At 41.0% G+C, this 26,006-nt stretch overlaps 2 protein-coding genes across 2 annotated transcripts; one reads left to right on the forward strand and one right to left on the reverse strand.

Annotated features, from left to right (window-relative positions):
• Positions 1–2,941: 2,941 nt before the first annotated feature.
• On the reverse strand, positions 2,942–11,107 carry fdxacb1 (ferredoxin-fold anticodon binding domain containing 1). Its single transcript, XM_088321668.1, has 5 exons — positions 10,746–11,107; positions 9,624–9,780; positions 7,747–7,950; positions 7,496–7,654; positions 2,942–5,651 (listed from the first exon to the last, which is right to left on the reverse strand). Exons 1-5 carry the CDS (start codon positions 10,915–10,917, stop codon positions 4,598–4,600), a joined length of 1,746 nt encoding a protein of 581 aa, XP_088177794.1. The 5' UTR covers positions 10,918–11,107; the 3' UTR covers positions 2,942–4,597.
• A 188-nt stretch (positions 11,108–11,295) lies between these two features.
• Positions 11,296–22,540, forward strand: LOC148349416 (mitochondrial import receptor subunit TOM40B). The gene is made up of 10 exons (XM_088320950.1): positions 11,296–11,421; positions 12,663–12,865; positions 15,475–15,542; positions 15,653–15,745; positions 15,810–15,911; positions 16,382–16,487; positions 18,567–18,689; positions 18,760–18,836; positions 20,150–20,252; positions 22,155–22,540. The coding sequence occupies exons 2-10, from the start codon at positions 12,679–12,681 to the stop codon at positions 22,295–22,297; spliced, it is 1,002 nt and encodes a 333-aa protein (XP_088177076.1). The 5' UTR covers positions 11,296–11,421; positions 12,663–12,678; the 3' UTR covers positions 22,298–22,540.
• The last annotated feature ends 3,466 nt before the right edge of the window (positions 22,541–26,006 follow it).

Here is a 26,006-nt window from a genome sequence, read left to right on the forward strand (position 1 = left end):
TGGACACATGTCAAGTCAAACCACTTTTATTCGTAGAGCCTCAGGTGTTACGTTTTATAACCTAGAAAATGGTCAATGGAGACCCAAACACCCCACAAGGATTAATCGTGAAGATAATAAAGTTTGATATACAGTACTGGTAAAAAAAAAAAAAAGAAGCTAATCCATTGTTTTCCACCTTAACTCGATCGCTGTATTCACTGCTTTGCACTTTTCCTTCCCTTTATTACTAACTTTCTTGGGACTCATTATTATAGGAAGAAAAATGAAATATAACGAAGAAAATTACAATCAAATGAGATGTGGCCCAAAACAAAACTGTTTGAGACAGCGCCAAATGACGGAACCGGAAAAGGAAATCTATCTACTGTTAAGTAGAATAGTGTAATCAACTCGCCACTTTTTCTACTTCTTAGCATTATTTTGTCATGGCAAAGGCCCAGCGACCCTCTAAAATGGGGTCCGCGACCCACTTTGAAAACAATGGAATATGCTGTATAACAATTTTTTTTACAAAAGAATGTGTAAAATAATGACACTTCTACACTGCTAATAGGCAACACTGAATTTATTTCAAATGAAGGAAGAGCGAAGAAACATACTGAAATTCATGTTTGTGTTGTTTATTTGGTAAATAAAATAAACTTGTTTTACACAAATTATTTTTGTCTCTCTTCTACATCATGGTCCTCAAACACGCAGATTGGGGGCCATTTGGATGATATTGTGAGGCCCCTACATTATGATGTAAGTTTAGTGTAAATGTTTTATATGTTTCCATCAGACTGCGTTCGCTAGACCGCACAGGCACACAAGTGCCGTTGAACTGAAGCTTAAATGACAGTGGATGGACCTCGAAAATATTTTATGGCGAGTTTCTACAATGTGTTAAGTGTGTTTTATCTGCTTGACTATGGTCATAAAACACAATGTGGCTGTTTCTGTTTCACCCTATGATACAGAAGTTAAATGTTAAATTATTTTGCAGAAAGCCATGTTCAGAAAGTCAGTGTTTTGAAAATAAGAGGCTAAAGAAAGACATATATGAGCATATGAATTACAATTTGACTTTTCAACTCACATATGTAGTATATGTAGTCTGTATACACACACACTTATTTAGATAGATAGATATAGATAGATATATACTTTATCCATCCCCATAGGGAAATTCACACTTCTAGCACTCTCCCTTGTTGTTTATTAACAGATTAACAGGATGCCCTCGGGGTGCTTTGTTGTAGTTTAGCCACAGCAGAGTAGATGACTTCACACTTATAACGCCGCTTAGCTAGCTCTGGCATGGCCTCTACATATCCATCCACGATAGGCCGCCTCATCATATACTGGACTGTCTCAGAAAATTAGAATATTGTGATAAAGTTCTTTATTTTCTGTAATGCAATTAAAAAAACAAAAATGTCATACATTCTGGATTCATTACACATCAACTGAACTATTTCAAGCCTTTTATTATTTGAATATTGCTGATTTTGGCTTACAGCTGAAAAAAACTCAAAAATCTCAAAATATTAGAATACTTCCTCAGACCAAGTAAAAAAAATAATTTTATAACAGCAAAACTAAATCAAACATTTGAAAATGTCCATTGATGCACTCAGTACTTGGTTGGGAATCCTTTTGCACGGATTACTGCATCAATCCGGCGTGGCATGGAGGCAATCAGCCTGTGGCATTGCTGAGGTGTTATTGATGCCCAGGATGCTTCGATAGCGGCCTTCAGCTCATTTGCATTTGTAGGTCTGGTGTCTTTCATCTTCTTCTTAACTATACCCCACAAATTCTCGATGGGGTTCAGGTCAGGGGAATTAGCAGGCCAATCAAGGACAGTGATGCCATGGTCAGTGCACCAGTTACTGGTGGTTTTGGCACTGTGGGCAGGTGCCAGATCATGCTGGAAAATGAAATCCTCATCTCCATAGAGCTTTTCAGCAGATGGAAGCATGTAGTGCTCTAAAATCTCTTGGTACACAGTTGCATTTACTCTGGACTTGATGAAACACAGTGGACCAACACCAGCAGCTGACATGGCTCCCCAAACCATTGCTGACTGTGGGAACTTCACACTGGATTTCAAGCAACTTGGATTTTGCTCTTCTCCAGCCTTTCTCCAGACTCTGGCGCCTTGACTTCCAAATGAAATGCAAAACTTGCTTTCGTCTGAAAAGAGGACTTTGGACCACTCTGCAACTGTCCAGTGCTTCTTCTCCAAAGCCCAAGTCAGACGCTTCTTCCGTTGTCTTGAGTTCAGAAGTGGCTTGACCATGGGAATACGGCTATTGTAGCCCATTTCCCGGACACGTCTGTGAACTGTGGCTTTTGATACCTGGACTCCAGCTTCAGCCCACTGTCTTTGAAGCGCCCTCAAATTCTGGAAGCGGCTCTTCTTCACAATTTTGTTAAGGCTGCGGTCATCTCTCTTGGTTGTGCAGCGTTTCCGGCCACATTTTTCGCTTCCAACAGACTTTTTGTGGATATGATTTGAAACTGCACTCTGTGAACAGCCTGCTCTTTGAGAAATTTCTTTTTGTGTCTTACCCTCCTGATGGAGGGTATCAATGATGGTCCTCTGGACAGCAGTCAGATCAGCAGTGATTTAGTTTACTGAACCAAGCTGAGTGTTTTTAAGGCTCAGGAAACCCTCGCAAGGTGTTTCGAGTTAATTAGATAATTCAGGTGATTAGTTGAATAGCCTACTTGTATACTTTTTCATGATATTCTAATATTTTGAGATAGGATTTTTGAGTTTTCTTAAGCTGTAAGCCAAATTCAGCAATATTAAAATAATAAAAGGCTTGAAATAGTTCAGTTGATGTGTAATGAATCCAGAATGTATGACATTTTTGTTTTTTTAATTGCATTACAGAAAATAAAGAACTTTATCACAATATTCTAATTTTCTGAGACAGTCCAGTATATGGTATTGATCGGATCCAAGCTTCCAGGTAGTATTAGTATTAGTATTTGGTAGTAAGGTAGTATTGATTGAGACTGATCTAATCAGTACTTTTTGCATGGAAATATCATGATTAATAAATAATTCAATCATCCCTCTTGAATTACTTCATGATTACAATAAACCCAGCACAAATATTTAAGGATCTTAAAACGTTTCATTTTTTAATAAATAAATACATTGCAAACTTGAACCGTATAAAAAAAATATAAATAGTTTTAATCAAACTGTTTCTGAACAAAAACAAAGAACCAAACCGAAAGCAGCAATTTAACAAAACTAAAGACACTGTATAACAATGTCAACTAGAGAACTAAAATACCTTCCATTGCACAATATTTTGAAAATAAACTTAGTAAGGGAAAAACATTCACTCATTAGCTCTGTTGCCATTGTGAAAAAGGATATACAAGTTTTTGTTCAGGCACAGCAACATTTTTTATTTGGTTGCAGCTATTAGCTCTTTGTAGGGTGAGCTTTGTTCTCACGATTTTATTAAAATTATTGTTGTTGCCACAGTAGCAAACAAATTTAGCATATAAATGACACCTGGCATTCTCCTTTTCTGTGGTTGAAAAAAAAAGAAACACGCTGCACTTCCTGTTTGCCTCATTTTTAGTTGATGGTAGTGTAGGTACAAAGATTTGGCCTTGCCTTTTGCCTGGCAGGCAGGATGCAGCAGGCCAGGTAGGGAGAGTTGCTAAAAGGTGTGCCTGTACGTCATGTAAACAGGCATAAACGTAGAAATTGTCTGTGAGTGCTGGGTGAAAGATTGGATTGCGCTATCTACATAGACAAGTGGTGCTGTGAAGAAATTAGTAGCAGAATAAAGTATTGATTCCAGAACAATAATATCAATTTGATCCAAGTACTTGCTTACAATCGATATTTTGATCGATCTGCTCAGCCCTACCAAAAACAGTTCGTACACCTTTTTGCTCTGGCCAAATTCAAGTATTTTTTAGGACTTTAAAAGCCAATTTTCCAATTTCTCTAGTACAAATATAAGAAGAAATCTGGTGTGAAATTGTGAATCTTGTATTTTGCATTGTCACAAATATGTCTGCGATTTACATATGCACTTGTTATTTTGTATGTGCATTTATCAATGTTTTTTATTTTTTTTATTTTTTAGTAAGTCGCAAATATATTTGTGGATCTGAACATATAGGCGTCTGATATAAATGACAGAAATATGTATGTTACATTTTCAGTTGCAGGAATTTCTTCCCATTGCAAGTGGGAAACACAACCTTCAGTTTTTGCATGGCCCATAATAAATATACATAATTGATACGAAATTCTTGCATTAATATACATTTCATAGTCCTATGTTTAAGTGTATCATGCACCTGACCTATAGGGGGCGATAATGCTTCATAGGATAATGCCATAGCAACTAACTATTAATCACAAGGGAAGAAGAAAACCAATGGCAAACCGAAGCCACCAGAGAGCAGTGTCGGCTTCATTTTTAACCCGAATTGTCAAGGAAACATGGCAACAATTTCCAGCATTTATAAGCACTGCACCCAAAATTCAGGCCCTGAAAAACACAACATTAAAATTCAAGAATTTAAGGATTTCCAGCACCTGTACGAACCCTGCAAATATTGCCTGCTATCTGATGGTGACTTCTAAGCAGGAAGCGAGCAATTCCTCCAAGCGTTTGTGGAATTTGAGCGCTTGAGTGTGCGACAGGGCGTGCGTGTGCGAGCGATAAATAAGCCGATAACAAAAACTGGTCTGGCTCAAGTCCGGATGCGAGAACTTATCCATCAACTTGATGTGCTCCACCGTCCCGCAGGAAGCTTCTCGGACCAGCGCGTGAAATTTCCTCTCCTCCCTCGCCGTCCCTGTCCAGAAACTGATATCAAAACTGAAAACTTCAGGGAAAAGAGAAAATGCGGCAAAGGGCGTCCCCGGCGCCGGTCGGACAGCGAATTGTTGCGAAAAACGAAGGTCACGTGACCACAGCATCCGCCAATCTGGGATCGAGAACATCAGCACGGCCAGGAGGTCCAGATTCAAAGATGCCGTCATGCACACTTTCACGTCGTCGACAGCTTTTGCCCTAAGGTATCCGACCGATCCCGTCTGCTGCGCTACCAGATGCAGAGCGTCCTCTTTGGTCACCATGGAAACGCCGTGAGATGATAGCAGCGCTCCTAAAGTTTGTTCGAGAGCTTTTACAGGTTCGCATTTTTTAGGGATGACTCCGGTGAGGAGGAGCTCGTGGAAAACCGGAAGAGCCCAGTGGGAGACGGGAAGGTTTCGGAAAACCGGACCGCTGACGGCGCACAGCGAGCTTTTCGCTTTTGGGTCCGCTTCTGATTGGTCATTTTTAGCGAAGATTGTATCCAGCAGCGGGTTCAGCGAAGGACGTAACAAAAAAGGGGACGTTTCCCTCTGAAGGTCAACATCAAGACATGATGACCTTGTCACGTCTTCCAATACGGAGGCATCACAGCGCTCTCCAAGGTCGTCCTTCCGACAGGCGTCAATCCAGTACAGTTGAGTCGGGTCCACGTCGCCGCCGCTCCAACGCTCGACCTTGAGAAGGAGCGGAAGGTCGTTGGTCCCCACCGAGATTGCCCACTCTTCCTGGAGACCTTCAAAGAGATAATCTTGCACCAGCTTGACAGGGTGGACTGAATCAGAGTTGAGGAAACCCCTAAAAAAGACAATTAGGTTACCACCTTTCAGTGACTGCTTGGAGGGGGAATCAAACAATCAGTAGAGTAGACCCCCAGGACACGACATTATTCTGTTCAGAGTTGAGAATTGCAAGGTGAAATTGCTGCATAGCGGGGGACATAAACCTACGCTACATACAGTTAACTGCGTATTTGCCTCATTTTTTAAAATGTTCCCCATCGTCGACTGGTTATGGCCATGCAACTTAGCAAGGGGAGCCATTTGTGTGGCCTCTACATATCCATCCATTCGTTATCAGCACAGCTTATCCTCAGTAGGGTCGCGGGGTTGCTGGAGCCCATCCCAGCTATCTTCGGGCAGTGAGCAGGGGACACCCTGAACTGGTTGCCACCCAGTCGCAGGGCACACAGTGCAAACAACTCTCTTGCTCATTCACACCTAGGGACAATTTGGACCGGCCAATTAAGATGACATGCATTTTTATGGAATGTGGGAAGAAACCAGAAAGCCCAGAGGAAACTTACGCAAGCATGGGGAGAACATGCAAACTCGGCACAGGAAGGCTGGTAGCTGGATTCAATCCCATGACCTCAAAACTGTGCCGAGGACGCGCTAACCACTCAGTCACCTTGCCGCTACATATTTCTTCATAATCGCAAGTTGTTTTCATGGTTGTCATATTTTTGCTTAGCCCGTAAGCATCACTGCAAGTTCTTCCTCTTTCTTAATAATTGCAAGATTTGTTTCTATGGTGAGCATGTTTTTGTTTCTCACTTTATCATCACTGCAACGTATTTGTATTTCTTGAAAATTGCTATATTGTGATCGTGCTTTTGCTTCTCCCCTTGGCATCACTGCAAGTTCTTTGAATTTCTTAAAAATGGCAAGATTGGTTTCCATGGTTATCATGTTTTGCTTCTCTATTTAGGATCACAGAAAGCCCTCAGAATAAATACAGTAGAAAAATATAGTATTGTATCTGCAGGGAAGCACATGAGATTCATAATGGAATGAAAGTAGAGCAAGGCATTGTGGGAAGATTTTCATCCAATAGCATATTGGTATTTTAATGATGCCAAGACACAAACCAATAGACTACCAGCATCTTATATGACTTGGACCAATAGAAGACAGGTGTAACTTGTCAGACACACCAACACTGTAAAGTTTGATATATTTTTGGGGTGGTGTTGTTTGTCAGTTGGAGGTGCATGTGAAATAATTTGTTGTTGCCGGCTCAAAGTGGGGAAAAAGCTGTAAAGAGGGGGCAAAAAACATCATATTCCGAATGGTAAATTGAAAACATAAGGCGGGGGTTGCCTTATCCTGTGGGTCTACAGCAAGTACACAGCCCAGAAGATCATCGGCAGCTCTCTACCCAGTCCAGAGGACATTGTTGGCTTGCGATACCTTAGCAGATCCATCAACGTTATAAAACACTCTTCCCACCCCGGCAACTACCTCTTTGAAGTGTTGCCCTCTTGTAGGCGCTACATGTCCCCCAAAACAAGGACAAACAGGCTCAGGGACAGCTTCTTCCCCACGGCGGTCACCACCCTAAATAAGTGCACAAAACTGAGAATAAATCTTGCGACTCATTTTGGCGTTTTTATGGTTGCTGCTGAATGTTATTGCACATTTCTTTTTCATTCACAAACATTGCATTATTATTAGAACTCAGGGCAAGAATTACATAAATATTTTTTCTGCCTTCTATCCGGATAGTCTTTATTTTTTCTCTTAAAGTCTCTATTACATGTTTATCCTGGAGTGCCATGTCTAATCTCGTTGCACACCATGTTTCACGGTGTTATTGATTACAATAAAGACAATTCAATCAATCAATCAAGTTTGTAATACCGTGCCACGTAATCGCTGAGCTCTGCCGGGATGTCGTACTCCACTTGATGTCCTTCCACACTTTCTTCCATCTTCAATACTGCAGGGCAGCTGAAGGGGGCGCTCCGAGTAAAGACGTGCAACAAAGCGTTTTCCAGATGGAACCCTTTATCCTGACTCCTGCGGGGAAAACCCGTTGGAATGGAAAACCGGATCTAGTCTCACGTGGAACAAAGCAGCCACCCGTTCAAACACTCACCTTGCAGTCTTACCTGTATCCCGTGCACGTGTAGCCGTGAAATCGGTCGCCTTCGAAAGGACGAACGTCGCTGAGGAGGAGGTTCGCCTCGGCCGCCATTGCGACAACTTGCCAGCTGTTGTGGCGCTCTCGCCTGGGCCGGTCGGCCGGCGTCCCGCCCTGACCATTGCACAGGGACACGTGGACCTCGCCGTCTTGGCCCAAGACCTGCACGCAACTGGAGGACAACAAGAAAAGGATTCGGTTTTAGAATAGTTCCGTTCAGCCATCTTGGACAGTGGTCGACAACGACCAGGTCACGGACCTGTACCGGGCGTGAGTAGTTTGGTGCCGGGCCGCACCGAGAGTTACAGAGCCTCGCAAATGAAATGGCTCCTCAATAACTTTTTGACATATTGCCATATTTCAGGCTTCAAACTTTAGATAGAAAACCTCAAAACATGTTCTAAAAATCAACAACATTTGAGACACAATTGTGAAAAGAAACCAAATTATTTCACCATTTTATAATGTGCTGCAAACATATTGCCTTCCTTTTTAATTAATACTTTGTACAACCTCCTCTTGCTGCAATCGCATCCACAAGTATTTATGAATTTTGAGCATCTTGAAACAGAAATATTTCCCGTTCTTTCCTTACATAACCAGCTCAAGTCCCTTAAGATTTGATGGTGATCAATTGGGCACAGCATTTTTCAGATCTTTCTACAAACACTCCAAGATTGAGGTCTGGACTTTGCCTTTGTCATTGTAACATATTTATACTGTTAGTTTTAGACCATTCCATTTTAGATTTTGCTCAATGTTTAGGGTCGTTGTCCCTTTGGGAGGTGAATCTGCTCCGCATTCTCAGGTCTCTTGCAGACTCTATCCGATTTTCTGCCAGAATTGCCCTGTATTTGGCTCAATCCACCTTCCCATCAACTCTAACCATCTTCCCAGGCCCTGCTGAAGAAAGGCAACCCCAGGGCATGATCCTGCCACCACAGTGTTTGACAGTGGGTGTTGGTGTCTTTCGGGTGATATGCAGTGTTACTCTTACGCCAAACGTAACGCTTTACATCCAGCCCAAAAATATCAACTTTGGTACAATCTGACCAGAGCTACATGTTCCACATGCTGTTTGTGTCTCCTATGGGGCTTCTTGCAAACGCCAATTGGGCCTTTTTATTGTATTCTTTCAGAAAAAGCTTTCTTTTTGCCACTCTCCCATAAAGGGCAGCTTAATGCAGAGCATGACTAAAGAAGTCTTTTCCCCCTTTAGATTTATGGGTTGGTTGGTTGGTTGGATCACTTGACCACTAGGGTCGTAGGGGCACCATTTCCTGTGTCTTGGACAAGTACAGCCTGGTGGCGCCCATCCCTCTCCAGCCAAGCTTTAAGGGTGCAATACAGGATTTGAAACGTTTTACTCGCTGAGGCCATCTTCTGGCTTGTGTTATCATTGCAGCCACTGTCAAGCTCCTCATATTGCGCAGACAAGGCCGTGCATTTGTAAGATGCGCTTGCATAAACTCTTTTCATCTTTTTGGGGGGTTGGGTTTGCGTTTAGGATGTACCTAAAATGGGGTCTTTTTTTAACCTTCATCATTTTCATGCTACACTAACAAAAAAAAATGGTGACAAGCATAGTCCCTCTCAACCCTCCCTACCTTATGTGTTCCGCGGCCTGAGCAGCTTTGCTAAAAATAAGCGGATAGGCACAGTGTAAAAAATATATGAGGGCTCTTTTAACTCAGTTGGGCATTGTCAACACTTACTTAATAGAGAAAATATTCTACTTTCATCTTTTTAAGGACACTTCAAACAACACAACACACATTTAAGCATACCAGCAAGATTTTGGAATGATACGATAATGAAATTGTTTTTTCTCTCTCCCAATTTTACCTGAGAAAGAAGTCTTTGAGCAGTTGCCTGTTCTTCTTCACGCCACTTTTTCTCCCGCAGTGTGGGAAGTTGAAAACCACGCGGTCAAACAATTGCCCTTGTAAGGCGGCATATTCCCCCAGCTTTGTGCTGTCGATCTCGAAAAGGAGGCGTCCACCTGCACAAAATAGGAGAGGATGATATTTGGAATTTGGGCATCAAGTAAATACATTGTAGTATTGACTGATACGATTCTATACCGCTACTTTTTGCTTGGAAATGTCATGATCATTGAAAAATCGCACCCCTCCTTCCCCTGAGCAACTTTGCAATTACCATAACATTTAAAATGTTTTATTTTTTATTATATAACTACAATACAAGTTTTAACTGTAAAAACAAATGAATAGAAATATTTTATTACAACTATTTCAGAAAAAAAGCCAAGTTGGTCATACCGAATAGCATAAAAGTAACAAAAATACAGAAACTGTCAACAAGTTGCATGTCAGAAAATGTCAACAAGACAATACTGTACCTTCCATTGAATAATGATTTGTAAATAAAGTCAGCAATGCATTAAGGTGTCAATTGTATATAATTTACTCTGTTGCCATAGTGACAACAAATAGACGGGTTTTTGTTCAGGAAAAAAAATATATTTTTACATTTCCAGTTGCAGCTTGTTGCTCTCTGCAAATTTAACCTTTTTCATATGTGTATATAAATATGTAGTGTCGCCACAGTAGCAGACCACACAATCAAACAAATTACACCTGGCATTCTCTTTTTCTGTAAATGGAGAAAAACTCCACTGTGTGTTGCTTCCTGTTTGCCCGTCATTTTTAGCTTCAAGCAGGGGTGCCCTAATTCAATTTGGTCCTCTCTAGCCAGTGACCAGAAAGGGTAAAGGTCACAAGTGTGCCTTTCTGTCACCCACTCAGGCATAAACTTGCCATGGGTGTTGGGTGAGAGAGGGGCTGTGCTATCTGCGTAGAGAAGATGCGCTTTAAGCAAGTGGAGGAGCAAAGTGTAGATCCAAGGAAACATTATATTTCCATTCCAAGTACTTGCTTAGTATCAATAACCTTGATATTCCGCCCACCCCTTGGAAAAAAACATGACACTTGCAACCATTCTCACCGGAATCCTGAATACTTTGCATGTTCTTGAAGGCTCCTTCTTGCCGCAGCACCTCCTCCTGCGACTGCAGACAAGTGGCCGTCACGCTCACCTGCAAAGGTGATCGGCACAACGCTGCGGAAAAGGAAAAGTTGCCTTCTCCCACCAGCAAGATTGACATTGAACGCGACATGCTTGCTGCCTCGCAAAACCGTTCAAAAACGCCCGTCAAAATGTAGATTTTTTGTTTGTTTGTTTTAGTCAATAAAAGCGTTTTTTCCCGTCTGGTGGCTAAAAAGGTCTGACCTTCTGGCGATTTAAGGTGCCGATCAGCACAGCAAAGCTCAGGATTAATCTCCCTTGCAGTGCATCGCCTGCGTGGGTCACGCCTGCTTCACTTATAGTAGTCCGACTCAAAACAAAAATATTGTATTTCATTTCCCCAAACTATAAAATTGATTATGAACACTTATTAACACAATATAATCAAATTATTTTTTTAGATTACGTAAATTCTACAAAAGCGAGCAAATTATAAAAGTAGGTCACTGCGTTAAATCGAGTTTCTTACCGGCATTTTATGTACCTGCACACAACAGCTGGCAGATCGCTTCCGCCATTATATTTTTTAAAGCGACAAAGAATTTGCACAAAAATTTTCCAATGCATTGCAACCGGGTTCTCTCCATAATTTGAGGTATTTGAATCCGACCCCATGTCGTTTACTGAATAAAAATGGGATTTATGGGACTGATGCAAGGATGCTAAGGTCGTGCTAGCTAACTGGGATGATGCACATCCTTAAGTGATGTGACAGAAATCTTGATTGCATGTTTATCATTTATATTGTTTCAATTGTATTTGCATGAAAATGCTTATGCAACACACCAAATGATGCATTTTGATGTCGCTCATTTTTGCAGTGTCCTTGACAACTATTATCTAATCTGCCCTAATATAGTCTTTCATCATAATTTTTATCTTCTATTTTTTTTATTGCATAATTCTCCTGGAGTGTCAAGTCTAACCTCGTTGTAAACAATTCACACTACGTCGTAACCAATGAAGATAAAGACTTTACTCTATCCCAATTATGAAGTGGTAAAAGCATAGCTGTCAACCTCAGGAAATAGCTCCCCTTATTAATAATTGCAATTCCCCTTATTAATTAGGCGATAAGCAACACTTTGGCGCCCATTTACTCGCAGCAAGACAAACTATATAGGATAAAAACAAAGACTATTTGTGTATTAATATAAATAATAATTTATTTACCAGATAAACAACACAAACAATTATTTCTGCATCTTTCTTAGTCCTTTCCCAACAAGCAGAAAATGTATTGCTGCTTATTGTATGTAGAAGTGCAGGATTTCGCAGACTTCATCTGATCTACAATGGTCTTACTCTGTGCAGTGGTAATGACATTCGCCTAGCATGCGAAAGGTCCTCGGTTTAAGACCGGGTGGAAACATGTTGGCCTGGAGAGAGATGGGTGCCACCAGGCTGTACTTGCCCAAGATACACCACAGGAAATATTGCCCCTACGACCATAGTGATGAAGGCATCCACCCACCCCACTTTCCTCACATGGCTGCAAACTCTCTCACTTTTGGCATTAGAGTGCAAAAGGCATTGCAGATCTAATGAATTAATGGGAAGCACTTTTATTTTAAATATATGTTTACTAGCAATTAGCAATCTACAATAACTTGTTGTCCGCTACCGTTGACCAAGACGATTCGGACTAGAGCGGAAGTCGGCAAGACGAGATCGGTCAAACAAAAGGTTTTTTTTTTGTAATATATATATTTTTGTACCCGAAAAACAATCCGAAATGGTCAAAAAGCGTATACAATTCGGGAAAAATGTGCACTTTGACTGCTATGGAAAAGTCCTATGCAAAATGAAAAATGTATTTACTTTTCTCTTCATCAGGAAGCCTTGCGGCCCCATGGGCAGCGTCCTGGCTTTGTCGTCCGGTACAGGCCACCAGAATTGGCCCTTTTCCACGGAGCCGCCTTCATCTTCTCATTGGGACGCCCATCCTGCACACTGGTACAGCCCGCCACGTTGGGAGAGGAGAGATGGGCGACTCCCTAACCCAGGAAGCTTTAATTCGCTACACAGGAGTTGCAAAGGTTGACCTGCAAAATAAGCTCTTGAAAGGAATTGGAAATGTTATATATAGGGTTGGGTAGGGTTACTTTAACTTGATTACTTTCAATTACTTTTGGATTACTCCAATACCAAATATGCTCATAAACGACAAAAGAAACAAAATATGAATAAAATGATGACTCACAACACGTGGTAAGCTTTCTCTCCTGGCTTTGATCTCTTTGATCTCCGGCAAAACTAACATAAAATGCGACAGAAACAAAATGAAAATAAATCCAAACAGCTTGCCAACATCATTTTTGCCGTTCCGTGTATTCTGTTACTCCCCAAGCCTGCACAAAATTTAGTAATTAGTTAGATAATTAGTAGTCATATTTAGTTTCTTTTGTCTTTTATTAGCATATTTGGTATTGGAGTAATCCAAAAGTAATTGAAAGTAATCAAGTTAAAGTAACCCTACCCAACCATGGTTATATATATATTTGGACAGGCACCATTTTCACAAGTTGGGCTCTACATGCAACCACATTTGACTACAAATGAAATATCTTGATGAGAATTGAAGACTGTGATGGTTAATTGAAGTGTTTGAAAGACATATGACTTAAAAATGAAGGGATTGTAGAATTTTTTTTTCCAAACTGACCATATTTTAGTGGTTCAAAGTAATTGGACAATTAGGCATAATCTAAATAAGAGGGTTTGTTGTCCATATTTTGTTGCAAAATCCTTTTGAGGCATCGACTGCCTGAAGTCTGGAAGTCATGGACAACACCAAAAGTTGGCTTTCTTCCACCTTGATGCTTTGCCAGGCCTTTGCGGCAGCAACTGGTACTTTTTGCTTGTTTGTGGGTCTTTCTGCCTTAAGCCTCGTCTTGAGCAAGTGAAATGCATGCTCGATTGAGCTGAGATCTGGAGATTTACTTGGCCACTTTTTTTGCTCGAAAAAAACCCCTGGGTTGCTTTTGTTGTATGCTTTGGGTCATTGTCTGGCTGAATCTGAGCAGGAAGTATGTCCTTGTATACTAAATTCATCCGGCTACTTTTATCTGTTGTAATGTCATCAATGAACACAAATGACCCAGTGGCCTTGGAAGCCATCACACTGCCTCCACCATGTGCTTTGGATCACGTCCCCTTTTCTCTCCAAACTTTCGTCTTCTTATCATTCTAGTCCATGATTATCTTTCTCTCACCTTTCAATAGATTTTTTTTCCAGAACTGGAGCTTAATTTATAAAACTGTGTAGAAACTAAAGGTGGCGTTTGGAAGAAACACAGGAAGTGTGTGTGAACAAAAATTTCCACATTTTTAAAACTGCACAAGCCCGCCCCACCCCTGTTTTCTTTTATAAATCACAATCTAAAGAGTCTAAAGTTGGCGCACATGAGGAAATCGCCCCTTTATGCCTGTAAAAGGCCAGGGGAACTCCCACCCTTGATGAATATTCAATATAGGTCCCTGATGTCATGAACAGAAATTTCTTGTATCACGGACCAGCAATTACGGTACACCTCGGGCAAATTTGGTAGATGCTCGCATCTGAGTAAAAGCTGCGTCGTGTCCCAATATGAAAAGCAATGTTTATATTGCTTTAAACAGGACTCCGCCCATCTTTTACACCTGAAAGTCCGCTCTTTCGATAGTCTCCCGTGCACTACATCCTCTAACAGTGCAGTATAGGTCATTGTTTGACTTCCCTTATTGCGAGTGCGTGTCTTTTTGGATCCAGCCATCTCTTAATTGTTTAAAGAGCACAAGTGGAAGGAATGCCCTGATTGTAGCCAACTGTCATGCGCAACAAACACAACATTTTAGTGATCAATGAAAACTATTGAATTCTAATAGTTTAGTAATTGATCTAAATGTTTCTGTGTGTGCTCCCGGGGAGAGTCAATGTCGATTGGGCCTCTTATACATTTCAGATACAGTACCGGTACTTGTTTTTGTTTCATCCATCTGCCGTTGGGGGTCGTAGTTTCCCGTTTCTCCAGATTTTGTGCGTACGGCAGGGCCAGAGCTCCCATGAAAGTCCGCAAATTCCCTTGTCAAGTTTTTTTTTTTAAATACCAAAAGTTGTACATACAAATGGCGTACGCCTCGTTTTGTATGTACATATTCTTTATAAATGAGGCCTAGGGCCTTTTTTTTGAATTGCCAACCACACAACTGAATTTCCTTTTTCTTATAATGTACCTAACTGTTGATTTGGCTTCAGTTATCTTTCTTATAGATTTTTTTTCAAGTCTCAGGATCTTCCGATTCCCCTCCATTGAGAGCTCTTTCGTATGCATGATGTGTGGTCACTACAACCATTTCCAAATGCAATACTACACACTTACAATCAACTCCAGACCTTTTCACTACTTAATTTATGACAGGTTAACCAGGGAGGAGCCTTCTGAGTCAATAACAGCCCTGTGAGTCAATTGTCTGATTACTTTGAGTGCTTTGAAAAGGGGTATAAAAAGTGTAAAGGGTTATAACTCCTAAACCTAGTCCAGCTGAGATTGTGCACTTGGAGCCTATATAAATGATATATTGTTGTTTTTCGAATTGTGTGTGTGTGTGATCAGCTAACGGGCCTAACTGAAAATCTTAATTTACAGTTTTCCTCTCCTCTTCCTAGATGTTTTTCCTCAACAGATCGAGGGAGTCAAGATGATTGTCAATAAAACTTTGAGCAGCTTCTTCAAGGTGAGGCTTGGATGCAAATGAGTAAGTTTTATTTATTTTTTTGTCCGAAACTAGAAATTTTCATTTTGATCATTTCTGGCACGTCCCCAATATTCAATGTGGTGCTTCAGGTGAGTCACAGCCTCCACCTGAGCGCCATCAGCCCTTCGTACTATCGATTTCACGTGGAGCATCTGCAGTCCGATGACTACAGCAAAGACAAAGTAAGGCAGGAATGGCTGTCCCGGACAACTCAAAATTATTTATCGATCCTTGACCCTTCCTCAGGATTCCCCCGCCTTAATTGGCGAGATGGATTCTTCAGGCAGCCTGAACGCTCATGCTTTGCTACATCTCAGCGAGCGCATCCGAGCCAGGTCCGTTTTCCAGGTAAGGAAAAGGTTGGTTTTTTTCCTGCTTTTTTCTTTTCTAGACACCAAAATGCAGATCATTTCAGTGTCTAGGAGCCCGTACCCTAAGGAAATGCCTTGCTTGACCCGCATACACCCCAAACTCCTCAATTTCGTCCTCTTTCGGGAATTTTAATAAAGTGACGCTGTCAGACTTGAAACTAAGCTATCAAGGTCTGCTTTACATACAGTATATGACCCAAAATCCCTTTAGGTTTTCAAAACTGCATTTCAAATACATGCTGGTAAAATATTTTACTTAAGACTTAATCATAGAAACATGTTTTGTAGTCTGTTCACCAATGTTAATGTTAATGTATCCAATTAATGTGTGTGTGTTTGTCAAATGTACAAAATAAATCAATAGAATGTTCCCAATGTATGTATATGTTTATAGTGCTTTGCGTTAGTTAGTGATGTCCTATTTGTGTCTGGGTGTTGGTGCTTTAGACTCAGCAGTCCCAGTTTGTAACGTGGCAGTTCGAAACCGAGTACAGGGGAAGTGACTTCACGGCCGCTGTGACGGTGGCCAATCCGGATGTGCTTCGGGAATCGGGTCAGTCCCTCTACTATTCAAATTTTGATGTAGAGTCGAGCCCCGGGATTAAACATGTATCTGTTCTGAGGTGGGGATCGTAAAGGGAAATTGCCATATGGCAATAGAAAGCTATGCTATTTAGCTAATGCCTTCCCAACCGGTATCACAGATAAAAATCTTAAAATTACAATACGGTATGTATTAATTACTACTAAATTGTAATATGCGAATGTATTACATACTAGGTCAGCACAGCAGCACAGTGGTTAGTGCTTGTGCGGCACAGTTCTGAGGTCACAAGATTGAACCTTCCTGTTTGGAGTTTGCATGTTCTCCCTGTGCCTTCTTGGGTTTCCTCCGGGCACTCTGGTTTCCTCCCACATTCCAAAAACATGCATGTCAGGTTAATTGGCTGGTCCAAACTGCCCCTAGGTGTGAATGAGCAAGTGAGTCGTCTGTCTCTGTGTGCCCTGCGACTGGCTGGCAACCAGTTCAGGGTGTCCCCTGCCCTCTGACCGAGGACAACTGGGATGGGCTCCAGCACCCCCGCGACCTTACTGAGGATAAGCGGTGCAGATAATGGATGGATGTACACACCAGAGCCATAATCCCGTAGTGGGAGGTGGCTAAAGTCAAGAACACGCATACATTTTTGCTGATTTGAAAGAGTCAAGAATGCAAGTATGATTAAACATTCTTATAATTATGTATGTTTTTTAATGTATCTAAGTTGATTAGTGGTTAAAGGATTTATGGAGTTGAGCTGCAGTATCTCAGATTACCCAGAAGAGGATGCTAAAAGTCCACTGAAATAAGTCTCATACTTGGGTTTTCTGAAGGAGCTACATATGAACGTGAAGATTAAGTTGCAGTTCATCAATGTTGACCAAAAAAAAATACTAATTCGAAACCAAAATAAGCAAACAGTTCATAAACACACAACTGTATTCATTTAAACTGAAGTTAATGATGACATTCCGCCAAAAAGGAAATTGTTACACGATGGGTTTTACGGAGTGTTTGGAAAAATGGTGGGTATATTGTGGAAAGTGAAAACGGCTAATGGAAAAAAAAAAACTAACTAAAGTTCCCCCTCTGATTTGGCCCATGTGCTGAACATTTGACATGGCTTCCTGGAGCTGGAACATCGTTATACGGATGCACACTTGTGGACTCCTGATTGGTAGGGAGCTGGTCTTCGTTTTTGGATTCCAAGAGCCGGCTCATGGAGCTATTACATTCGCGAACCCCACGCATCATCAACTCATAGAGCAGTTATGTTCACCAATTACTCATCATTAACTTGACAGGAACCGCTACTGATTGGTTGGGTGCCAGTTCCCGTTTTTTACTTCCAAACGACACATCATCAAGTGGTCTGGAGCCGGCTCGCATCATTTGGACATAGAGCAGTTTTGTTCACCAATGACACATCATTAACTTGACAGGAGCTGGCTCCTGATTGGTGGGGTGCCAGTTCCTGTCGTTTATTTCCAAGAGCCGGCTTATGGAATCGTTACATTTGCGAACTACATGTCTTTAAGTCATAGAGAAGTTTTGTTCACTAATGACACATTATGAACTTGACAGGATCCCGCTCCTGATATTTGGGGGCGCCATTTCTATTCGTTCACTTCCATACATTCGCAAATGACTCATCATCAACTCGTAGGGGGCTGGCTCACATCATTTTCTCATAGAGCAGTTATGTTCACCAATGACATATCATTAACTTGACAGGAGCTGGCTCCTGATTTTTGTGGCGCCAGTTCTTGTTTTTCTTTTCCAAGAGGAGGCTCATAGAGACGTTGTATTCGCAGCGACTCACATTATTAGGTTATTGAGCAGTTATGTTCACCAATGATACATCATTATCTTGACAGTCGTCGGCCCCTGATTGGTGGGGCGCCGGTTCTTGTCATACAATTCCAAGAGCCGGCTTATAGAACCTTTATGTTTGCGAACGACCCATCTATTGTGAAAAGGTCGTAAAATGAGAATGCCGTATGCCGGGGGTCTACTGTATCAAAAAAAAAAACGCTTTCATGTGGATGCAATTCTATATCATGGATTTATTTTCTGTTTCTTTGTGTGCAGTCATTCTGGTGGCTCATTTCCTGCAGAGCGTGTCCTCCAGTCTGGTTTTAGGAGGCGAGATGGTCTACCACAGAGGCCGAGCAGAGGAGGGAGGAATCCTCACGCTAGCTGGACAATATTCAAGTGGGAATTTTCCTTCCTCCAAAATCTGTGTCTTCCTTGGCTGGATCTCACAACAATTTTTTGTGTCCAGGACCAAACTGGGTGGCCACGCTCAATGCCGGCAAAGGAGGGGCTCATGCTAGCTACTATCATAGAGCCAACAAGCAGGTGCTGTTTCAAAAAAAACAAAAAAGTACAGTAGAACCCTGGGATACGGCAGCCTTGCCTTACAATGTTTTAATGTTAGGGTCTGGATTTTTTTTGGCCACTATTATAGCATGTTCCCACATCAACAACAGGTTTTTAAGCGTGACCCAAAACTTACAAGATTCAAAACTTTGCCTGTCTACTATTGGTCAATATCATAGAAAATCCTGGTCTTCCATTAGTTTGCATCATGATATCATGAAAATGCAGATACATAATTAGCTGAACAACCTCCCACGATGCTTTTTTCCTTATTTCATTCCTTTTAGAATCTTGTGTGCTTTATAACAAATCAGTGATGCAATACAGTATTTTTTCTTCTGTCTTCATTGGCGATGGGTCCCATGGCTTGGAGTAAGAAGGAAAAACGTGATCACCATGGAAGCGAAGCTTTCGATGGACAGCTAGCTGGAAGCCAGGAGGAGGAGATGGACAGTCATTTGGCCACCACTGCCAGCCTGCAAATGGGAGGGTGTTGTGGTTAAGGTCGAAGCACCTGATGATTTTGGTAACTACCTGATGACATCAAATCCTCCTAACCCAGAGCTACATTCATCAAAAGTGAACGAAGTATAGGCATCTTCGGATGTATTGTCAACTGTTCATACAGGATAGACATGTAATAAACGACTTAAATGAGAAAAAAAATAAGTTAAAAAACTATTTGTGAGTTGTCTATACAATAATGTATTTTTTTGTACTGTATTTATCACCTATTGGTCCTAAAGCTTGCACTGATGCTAAAGAGAGAAGCAAAAACATGATCACCATGGGAACAAAGAAATAAGAAGAAGGCACGCAAATGTTCACCCTCGCTAAATGGCATGACCGTAATCAATTAGCTATCGGAACTATTTCTAAAAATAAGCAAGGAACTCTTAAAGGGATGACAATCCTCGCAAGTGGAAGGATTAAAATCAGATTTAATTTCTCCTCACCCCCTCTGCATTCTCCTGCTACTCCACTGTACCAGCTCAGGTCACGTAAAGGTAAATCATATCTCATTTTTCCGTTATGTGTAAAGTGTATTTATTTATAAGGTTATGTAATCATATCCACGTAAAATACATACACCGATAAATAATACTTACTTGAATGTTTTTACCTGGGATACTAGAGTACAAAACACTTTAATCAGCAATGGTTTTTATCCCCCACAATACGGCAATTTCCTTTTGCGATCCCGCTTCAGAACTGTTTCATGCCATATCCCGGGACTCTCCTGTACCGCCTTTCAGCGTATTTTTGTGCTAATGCGTTAACGGGCTCACTAGATCCAAATCGGAGTGGAATTTGAAGCCAGCACAAGAACACAGGAGACCACCACCTCATTTGGCTACCAGATGGACCTGCCAGAGGCCAACATGGTCTTCCGAGGTTTGATTCAATTTTTATTCATTTATATACTGTACCTTATTGTCTAGACTATAAGGCACACCTAAAAACCCCAAACTGGCCAGAAATGTTATTGCACATTAATACGCTATATTACCGTATTTGTGCAATGATTGGTCAATTGATTAACATTGCTGACCCAAAGCATTGTATGCAACTGGATTCAAACCCATGTAGTGGCAGCAAGACAGTTGACGCCTTACAACTAGGTTACCAGGTACAGACGACATACGAAAAGGCATTGGTGCTCATCTTTTACCACTATTATCAGGGTGACCGATACACTGATTTCCATAGTGCATTTTGTTTTGCATTCCCTCCCCTTTTTCACCAATGAAAGTTAGAGAAAGGAAAGTATTTCAACAACATACTATACAAGCTCTTTTATGTTCGAATACATATTCGACCGCAATGTTATTGACGCACAGGTGAGGAAGTGGAGAGACGGTTTAACCTATCAGAACGTGCTAGGCAAGTCAGTGTTTTAGTGTGATGATAAATAAGCTCCAATGCCCTTTAGTATGTCACTCGTGCCATTGGTGATCTAGTGATTAAGTGTCCTCGCATTAACTACCGTGACCCAGGCTCGATTCTCGCCGCATACAATGTTACACAATTATGATCATCGATACTTATCAACTGATTGCACTAATATATACGGTAAGTGTATCAGCGGTAAGATTTTTAACATTCCATCATTGACAGATTTATTTGAGGGTTGACAGCAAAATTTTAAGGCCGACCGTCATTTTTAAGGGTTGAAAACTGGTCTGTAAACCGCAGCAGCAGTATGTTCTTAGGAGTCCAGCACAGCACTTTAAGAGAAAGAGAGGTAGAGAGACAAAAAACAATGACAGCCCGTAAAATGCTTTATGTTCTTGTTGTAACTTAGTGTCGGTGCATTCTTTTAGTATACGCTTTTATGAACATATATTTGTATATTTTTTAAAAGTCAGCGAAAGAGAAGCCCAGCCCGACATGAACATAACGATGGACATTTTAGGCTCGACCTGACCCGAAATTTGGGTCAGGTTTAAGATCTTACCTCTCAAGTGTATAAGAGCCAGACTTTCATGCGCCTATAAACACAGTGTAGACTCATTTCTATGTGCTTTATAGGCCAGTGTGAGTTATCTATAAAAAATATACAGACGCTGCCCTACATACGAACGAGATACGCTCCGAGCAATCGTTCTTAAGTTGAATTTGTCCGTAAGTTGCCTGAGTGATATATTTTGTATGTTTAAGATTTGTTTAAGTATTGTTTTGTACTGAAAAATAAAAATTTAATAAAATAATATCCTCTATGAAGACAAATACAGTGAAGTTTACTTTTGGAAGATGAGCTTCAAGAGTTGGGCAACTTCCTCCTAAGTGGTAAAAAGTGGCCAAAAAAAAGCGGTCCGACCATTTTCTCAACCGCATCAAGCTTTCTTATTCCACTTTCTTTTCAAATGAAACGGCTCACCTCTTCTTTACACTTTACAGCAACCATATTGAATGGATGCACGAGATATTAAACAGTAGATATGTCAAAGTTGTTGCTGCGCTGGAGATAGAGTAAAGAATTTTTACACATGAACTAGGAGGAGGAAGACGGATTTCTTCTTCGGGGTGGATGCTGGGTGTCTTCTCAAAGCGCCTTACGCCGGTAGTGGCGGAAAGAAGCATTACAGTACTGTCCTTTACTCGGAAAAAGGTGCACACAATACAAAATGTAACTTACAGCAATGTCTGGATATTTTTCGACATCCCGTATAAATGTTCATATCTACCGTAAGTCAAATTGTCGTAAGTAGGGGAGCGTCTGTATGCTAAAACACTTTCCGGGGCTTGCGCATTATAGTGCGGAAAATACAGTACCGTGGTATTCTTTTGTTGCAGGCATGATCAACAGCCGCTGCATCATTGGAGGCGTTCTGGAGAAGCGTTTGAGTCCACTGCCCGCCACCTTAATTCTGGGCGCATTCGTCAACCACCGCGGGGACAAGCTGCAAGTAGGTCTCGCTGTCAATGTGGGACAATGAAGGAACAATTGACGAAAAAAAAACAATAGAGCAGGAATGGGTTCCCCAGGCTTCATCATGAGCAAATTCCTCTCGGTGAGTCAGCATTACATAGTGGTAAGCAGGCAGGCCCTGAAAAGATCCTCCAATCTGTACAATCTACCTCTCAATCATAGGGGATTATTTATTTGTGTATTTATTTATGTTTTCATATATGTATTTATGTTTTTATTGATTTGGTTGCCATCAAAGTATGAGGTGCCACTAAAAGAATAAAGCGACAGGCCTGAGAAAATTGTGATGAAGTTCTTTCTTCTCTGTCATGCATTCAGTACTATTTTTGCAACCGCTATCGGATTGCTGCTAGTATTAGCGGCTAACACCAGTAATAGGGTTCTAATCTTGAGGCATAATTACATCACTGCCTGAGAAAATGAGATGGTAATTCAATCTTTTCTGGAATAAATGGAGGTCTATCACCAAAAATGTGAGTACAGACGCTGCCTGACTGATGAACGAGTTAGGTTCCCGAAGATCGTTGGTAAGTTGAATTTGTTAGAAGTTGCTTCAGTGCTATATTTTGTATTTTTAGAAGCTAACTGGGATGATGCACATCCTTAAGTGATGTGACAGAAATCTTGATTGCATGTTTATCATTTATATTGTTTCAATTGTATTTGCATGAAAATGCTTATGCAACACACCAAATGATGCATTTTGATGTCGCTCATTTTTGCAGTGTCCTTGGTAACTATATCTAATCTGCCCTAATATAGTTTTTCATCATAATTATTATCTTCTAATTTTTTTATTGCATGATTCTCCTGGAGTCAAGTCTAACCTCGTTGTAAACAATTCACACTACGTCGTAACCATCGTTGGTAAGTTGAATTTGTTAGAAGTTGCTTCAGTGCTATATTTTGTATGTTTAAGGTTTATATAAGTATGTTTAAGGCTTGTATAAGTAACCTGTATTGTTTTGTACTAAAAAGTAAACTTTTCATAAAATATTAAGCTCCATAAAGATAAACAGAGGGAGGTTTCACTTACTTTTGGGAGATGCACTTCAAGAGGTCCTCCTCTGTGGTAAAAAGTGGCCAAAAAAAGCGTTCAGACCATTTTCCCAACCGCATCAAGCTTTCTTATTCCACTTTCATTACAAAAGAAACAAAGCTCGCCTCTTCCTTATACTTTACACCAATCATATTGAATGGATGCACGAGATATTAAACAATAAAAACGTCAAGGTTCTCAGCGTGCCAGAGTTACATGGCAGTGTGTTTACATTACACACCACCTCGGAAGTAGAAGCCAGATTTCTTCTTCGGGGTGGATGCTGGGTGACCTCTCACAGTGCCACACGCCGGTAGAGGCAGAAAGAAGCACTACAGTAATGTCCTGTACTCGGAAAAAGCTGCACACAATACAAAATCTAACTTACAGCAGTGTCCGGATATTTTTCAATATCCCGAAAAAAATGTTCATACTCCCGTTTTGCGTAAGTTGAATGGTCGTAAGTAGGGGAGCGTTTGTATTGTGATTCTTTTTTTTTCTGTCTTTTATTCAAGGCCTCTTTTTGCTGTCGCAACAGTTACCGAGTAGCTGCTAGCATTAGCTCCGAGCACCAGGAAGAAGATTCTAATCTCAAAGCATAAGTATAGTACTATCTTCGGAAATGAGAAGTTATTTTCTGTTTTGCATTCAAGCCCTATTTTTCCAACTGTTAGCCAAATCGTTGGTACCATTAGCAGCTAGCACCAGAAAGAAGGTTCCTATGTCGAGGCATAAATACAGGACTATCTCGAAAAAATTAAAGTATTGTAATAACGTTCTTTCTTACCTGCCGTTTATGTAGGACCTATTTATGCAATTGTTAGCCAATTTGCTGCTAGCATTAGAGACTGCAACCAGGGAGAAGGTTCTAATGTAGAATAGATAATACTTTACTGTCTGAGAAAATGAAAATATTAGTTATTTTCTTTCTTTTATTTAAGGCCTAATTTTGCTGAAGCCACAGTAACCGAATAGCTGTTAGCATTAGCACCTAGCACCAGTAAGAAGATTCTATTCTAAAAGAATAAATAGAGGACTATCTCCAAAAATTAAAGTATTGTAATAAAGTTTTTTCTTACCTGTCATTTATTGGGGGTCTATTTTTGCTATTAATAGCCAAATTGCTTCTAGGATTAGATAGATAGATACTTTATTCATCCCCGTAGGGAAATTCACACTTCCAGCAGTCTCCTTTGTTGTTGATTAACAGATTAACAGGATGCCCTCGGGGTGCTTTGTTGTAGTTTAGCCACAGCGGAGTGGATGACGTCACACGTTAGTCCAAAAGTTCGACGTCCCTGCAGCAGATGGAAATCTTTGTGCCCAGGGTTACACCACCTCGTGTTCACGTAGATAGCGAGTCCACCTGCTCTCCGCTTCCCGCAGGTTTTTGTGTCTCTGTCCCTTACAGCGCTGAAGCCGGATAGCTCCGGGCAGCTCCATGTTTGCGTCCGGTATGCTAGACGTGAGCCACGCTTCCGTAAAACACAGCAAAAATTTGAAACTAGGTTTTAATTTAGAAGCATTAATACTGTACTGCCTGAGAAAATGAGACTATTGTGATCAAGTTATTTATTTTCTGTCATTTAATCAGGGCCTATTTTTGCAACGATTAGCCAAGTTGCCGCTAGCATTAGCGGTTACCGCTTGTATGAAGGCATGAATGCAGGACTATCTCCAAAAATGAGAAAAGAAATTCTGGATTACATGTATGTACTAAAATAAAAGATTTTTGTATATATACAAACTTGGATTTTCCTAAATTTACTGTATTTCATTCTATATTTTGGACTGTTAATACAGTATTTTGTTGCGTATTCATACATTTTGTCTGACCTTCTGAGTGTCATCTTAACTGCACTTAAAAATAAAATTCATTAAATTGAGTAAAAAAATAAATAAATGAATGATCCCATTAAAAAAGGCCCGAAATGTTCCCGAGACAGCCCTGAGCCTTCGCTCTTAAAATGCTGGTCTACTAGTGATCCCAAGAGCCAAGAAGAGATCCGAAGAGCGTTCTCCGTTTGGGGCCCCAATGTTGTGGAAGGCTCTTCCCCCTGAGATTCGATCTGTAACCTCAGTGGAACTGTTTAAATCTCTGCTTAAAACACACTTCTATTCTATAGCTTATGAATGACCTATATTTCATGTTGACAATATCTGTGTATTATTTGTTATTGCAACATCCATTGCAGCCTGGTCATCCTGGAAGGGGGATTACTTCATGTCCGCTCCCTTCTCAAGGTTATTCATTTTCCTCATGTTGAGGTTTTAGAGTTTTTCCTTGCCCTCATGTAGGTTTTAGATCAGGTGATGGTGTCATAATAGTCTGTAGTTTGCAATTGTCATAATTACTCATTGCACTCACCTGTGCCCGCTCGTTTGGTGCCAGGTTGCCTGATTGATTCCCCTACTATTTATACCCAGTACTCCAGTCACTCCTGGTCAGTCCGTTAGTGAACCTCTGCATACGCAAGGCAAGCACTTTGATTTTGGCTCCCGTCGGTCCCGTCTTCATCCGTATCCTACTCGTCTTCCTGATTTCCCGTTTGTCTCCGGCTACTGACCCGTTTTTGACCATTGACCACGCTCTGATCTCCCGCTCTGGTTATCGACCCGTTTTGCCCATGTGACCACACTCTGATCTCCCGCTCCGGCAAATCCACTTTTGCATTCC

The sequence above is a fragment of the Urocampus carinirostris genome, chromosome 17, assembly GCF_059441175.1.
Source record: "Urocampus carinirostris isolate Australia breed hairy pipefish chromosome 17, RoL_Ucar_1.0, whole genome shotgun sequence".
Classification (NCBI taxonomy): Eukaryota; Metazoa; Chordata; class Actinopteri; order Syngnathiformes; family Syngnathidae; genus Urocampus; species Urocampus carinirostris.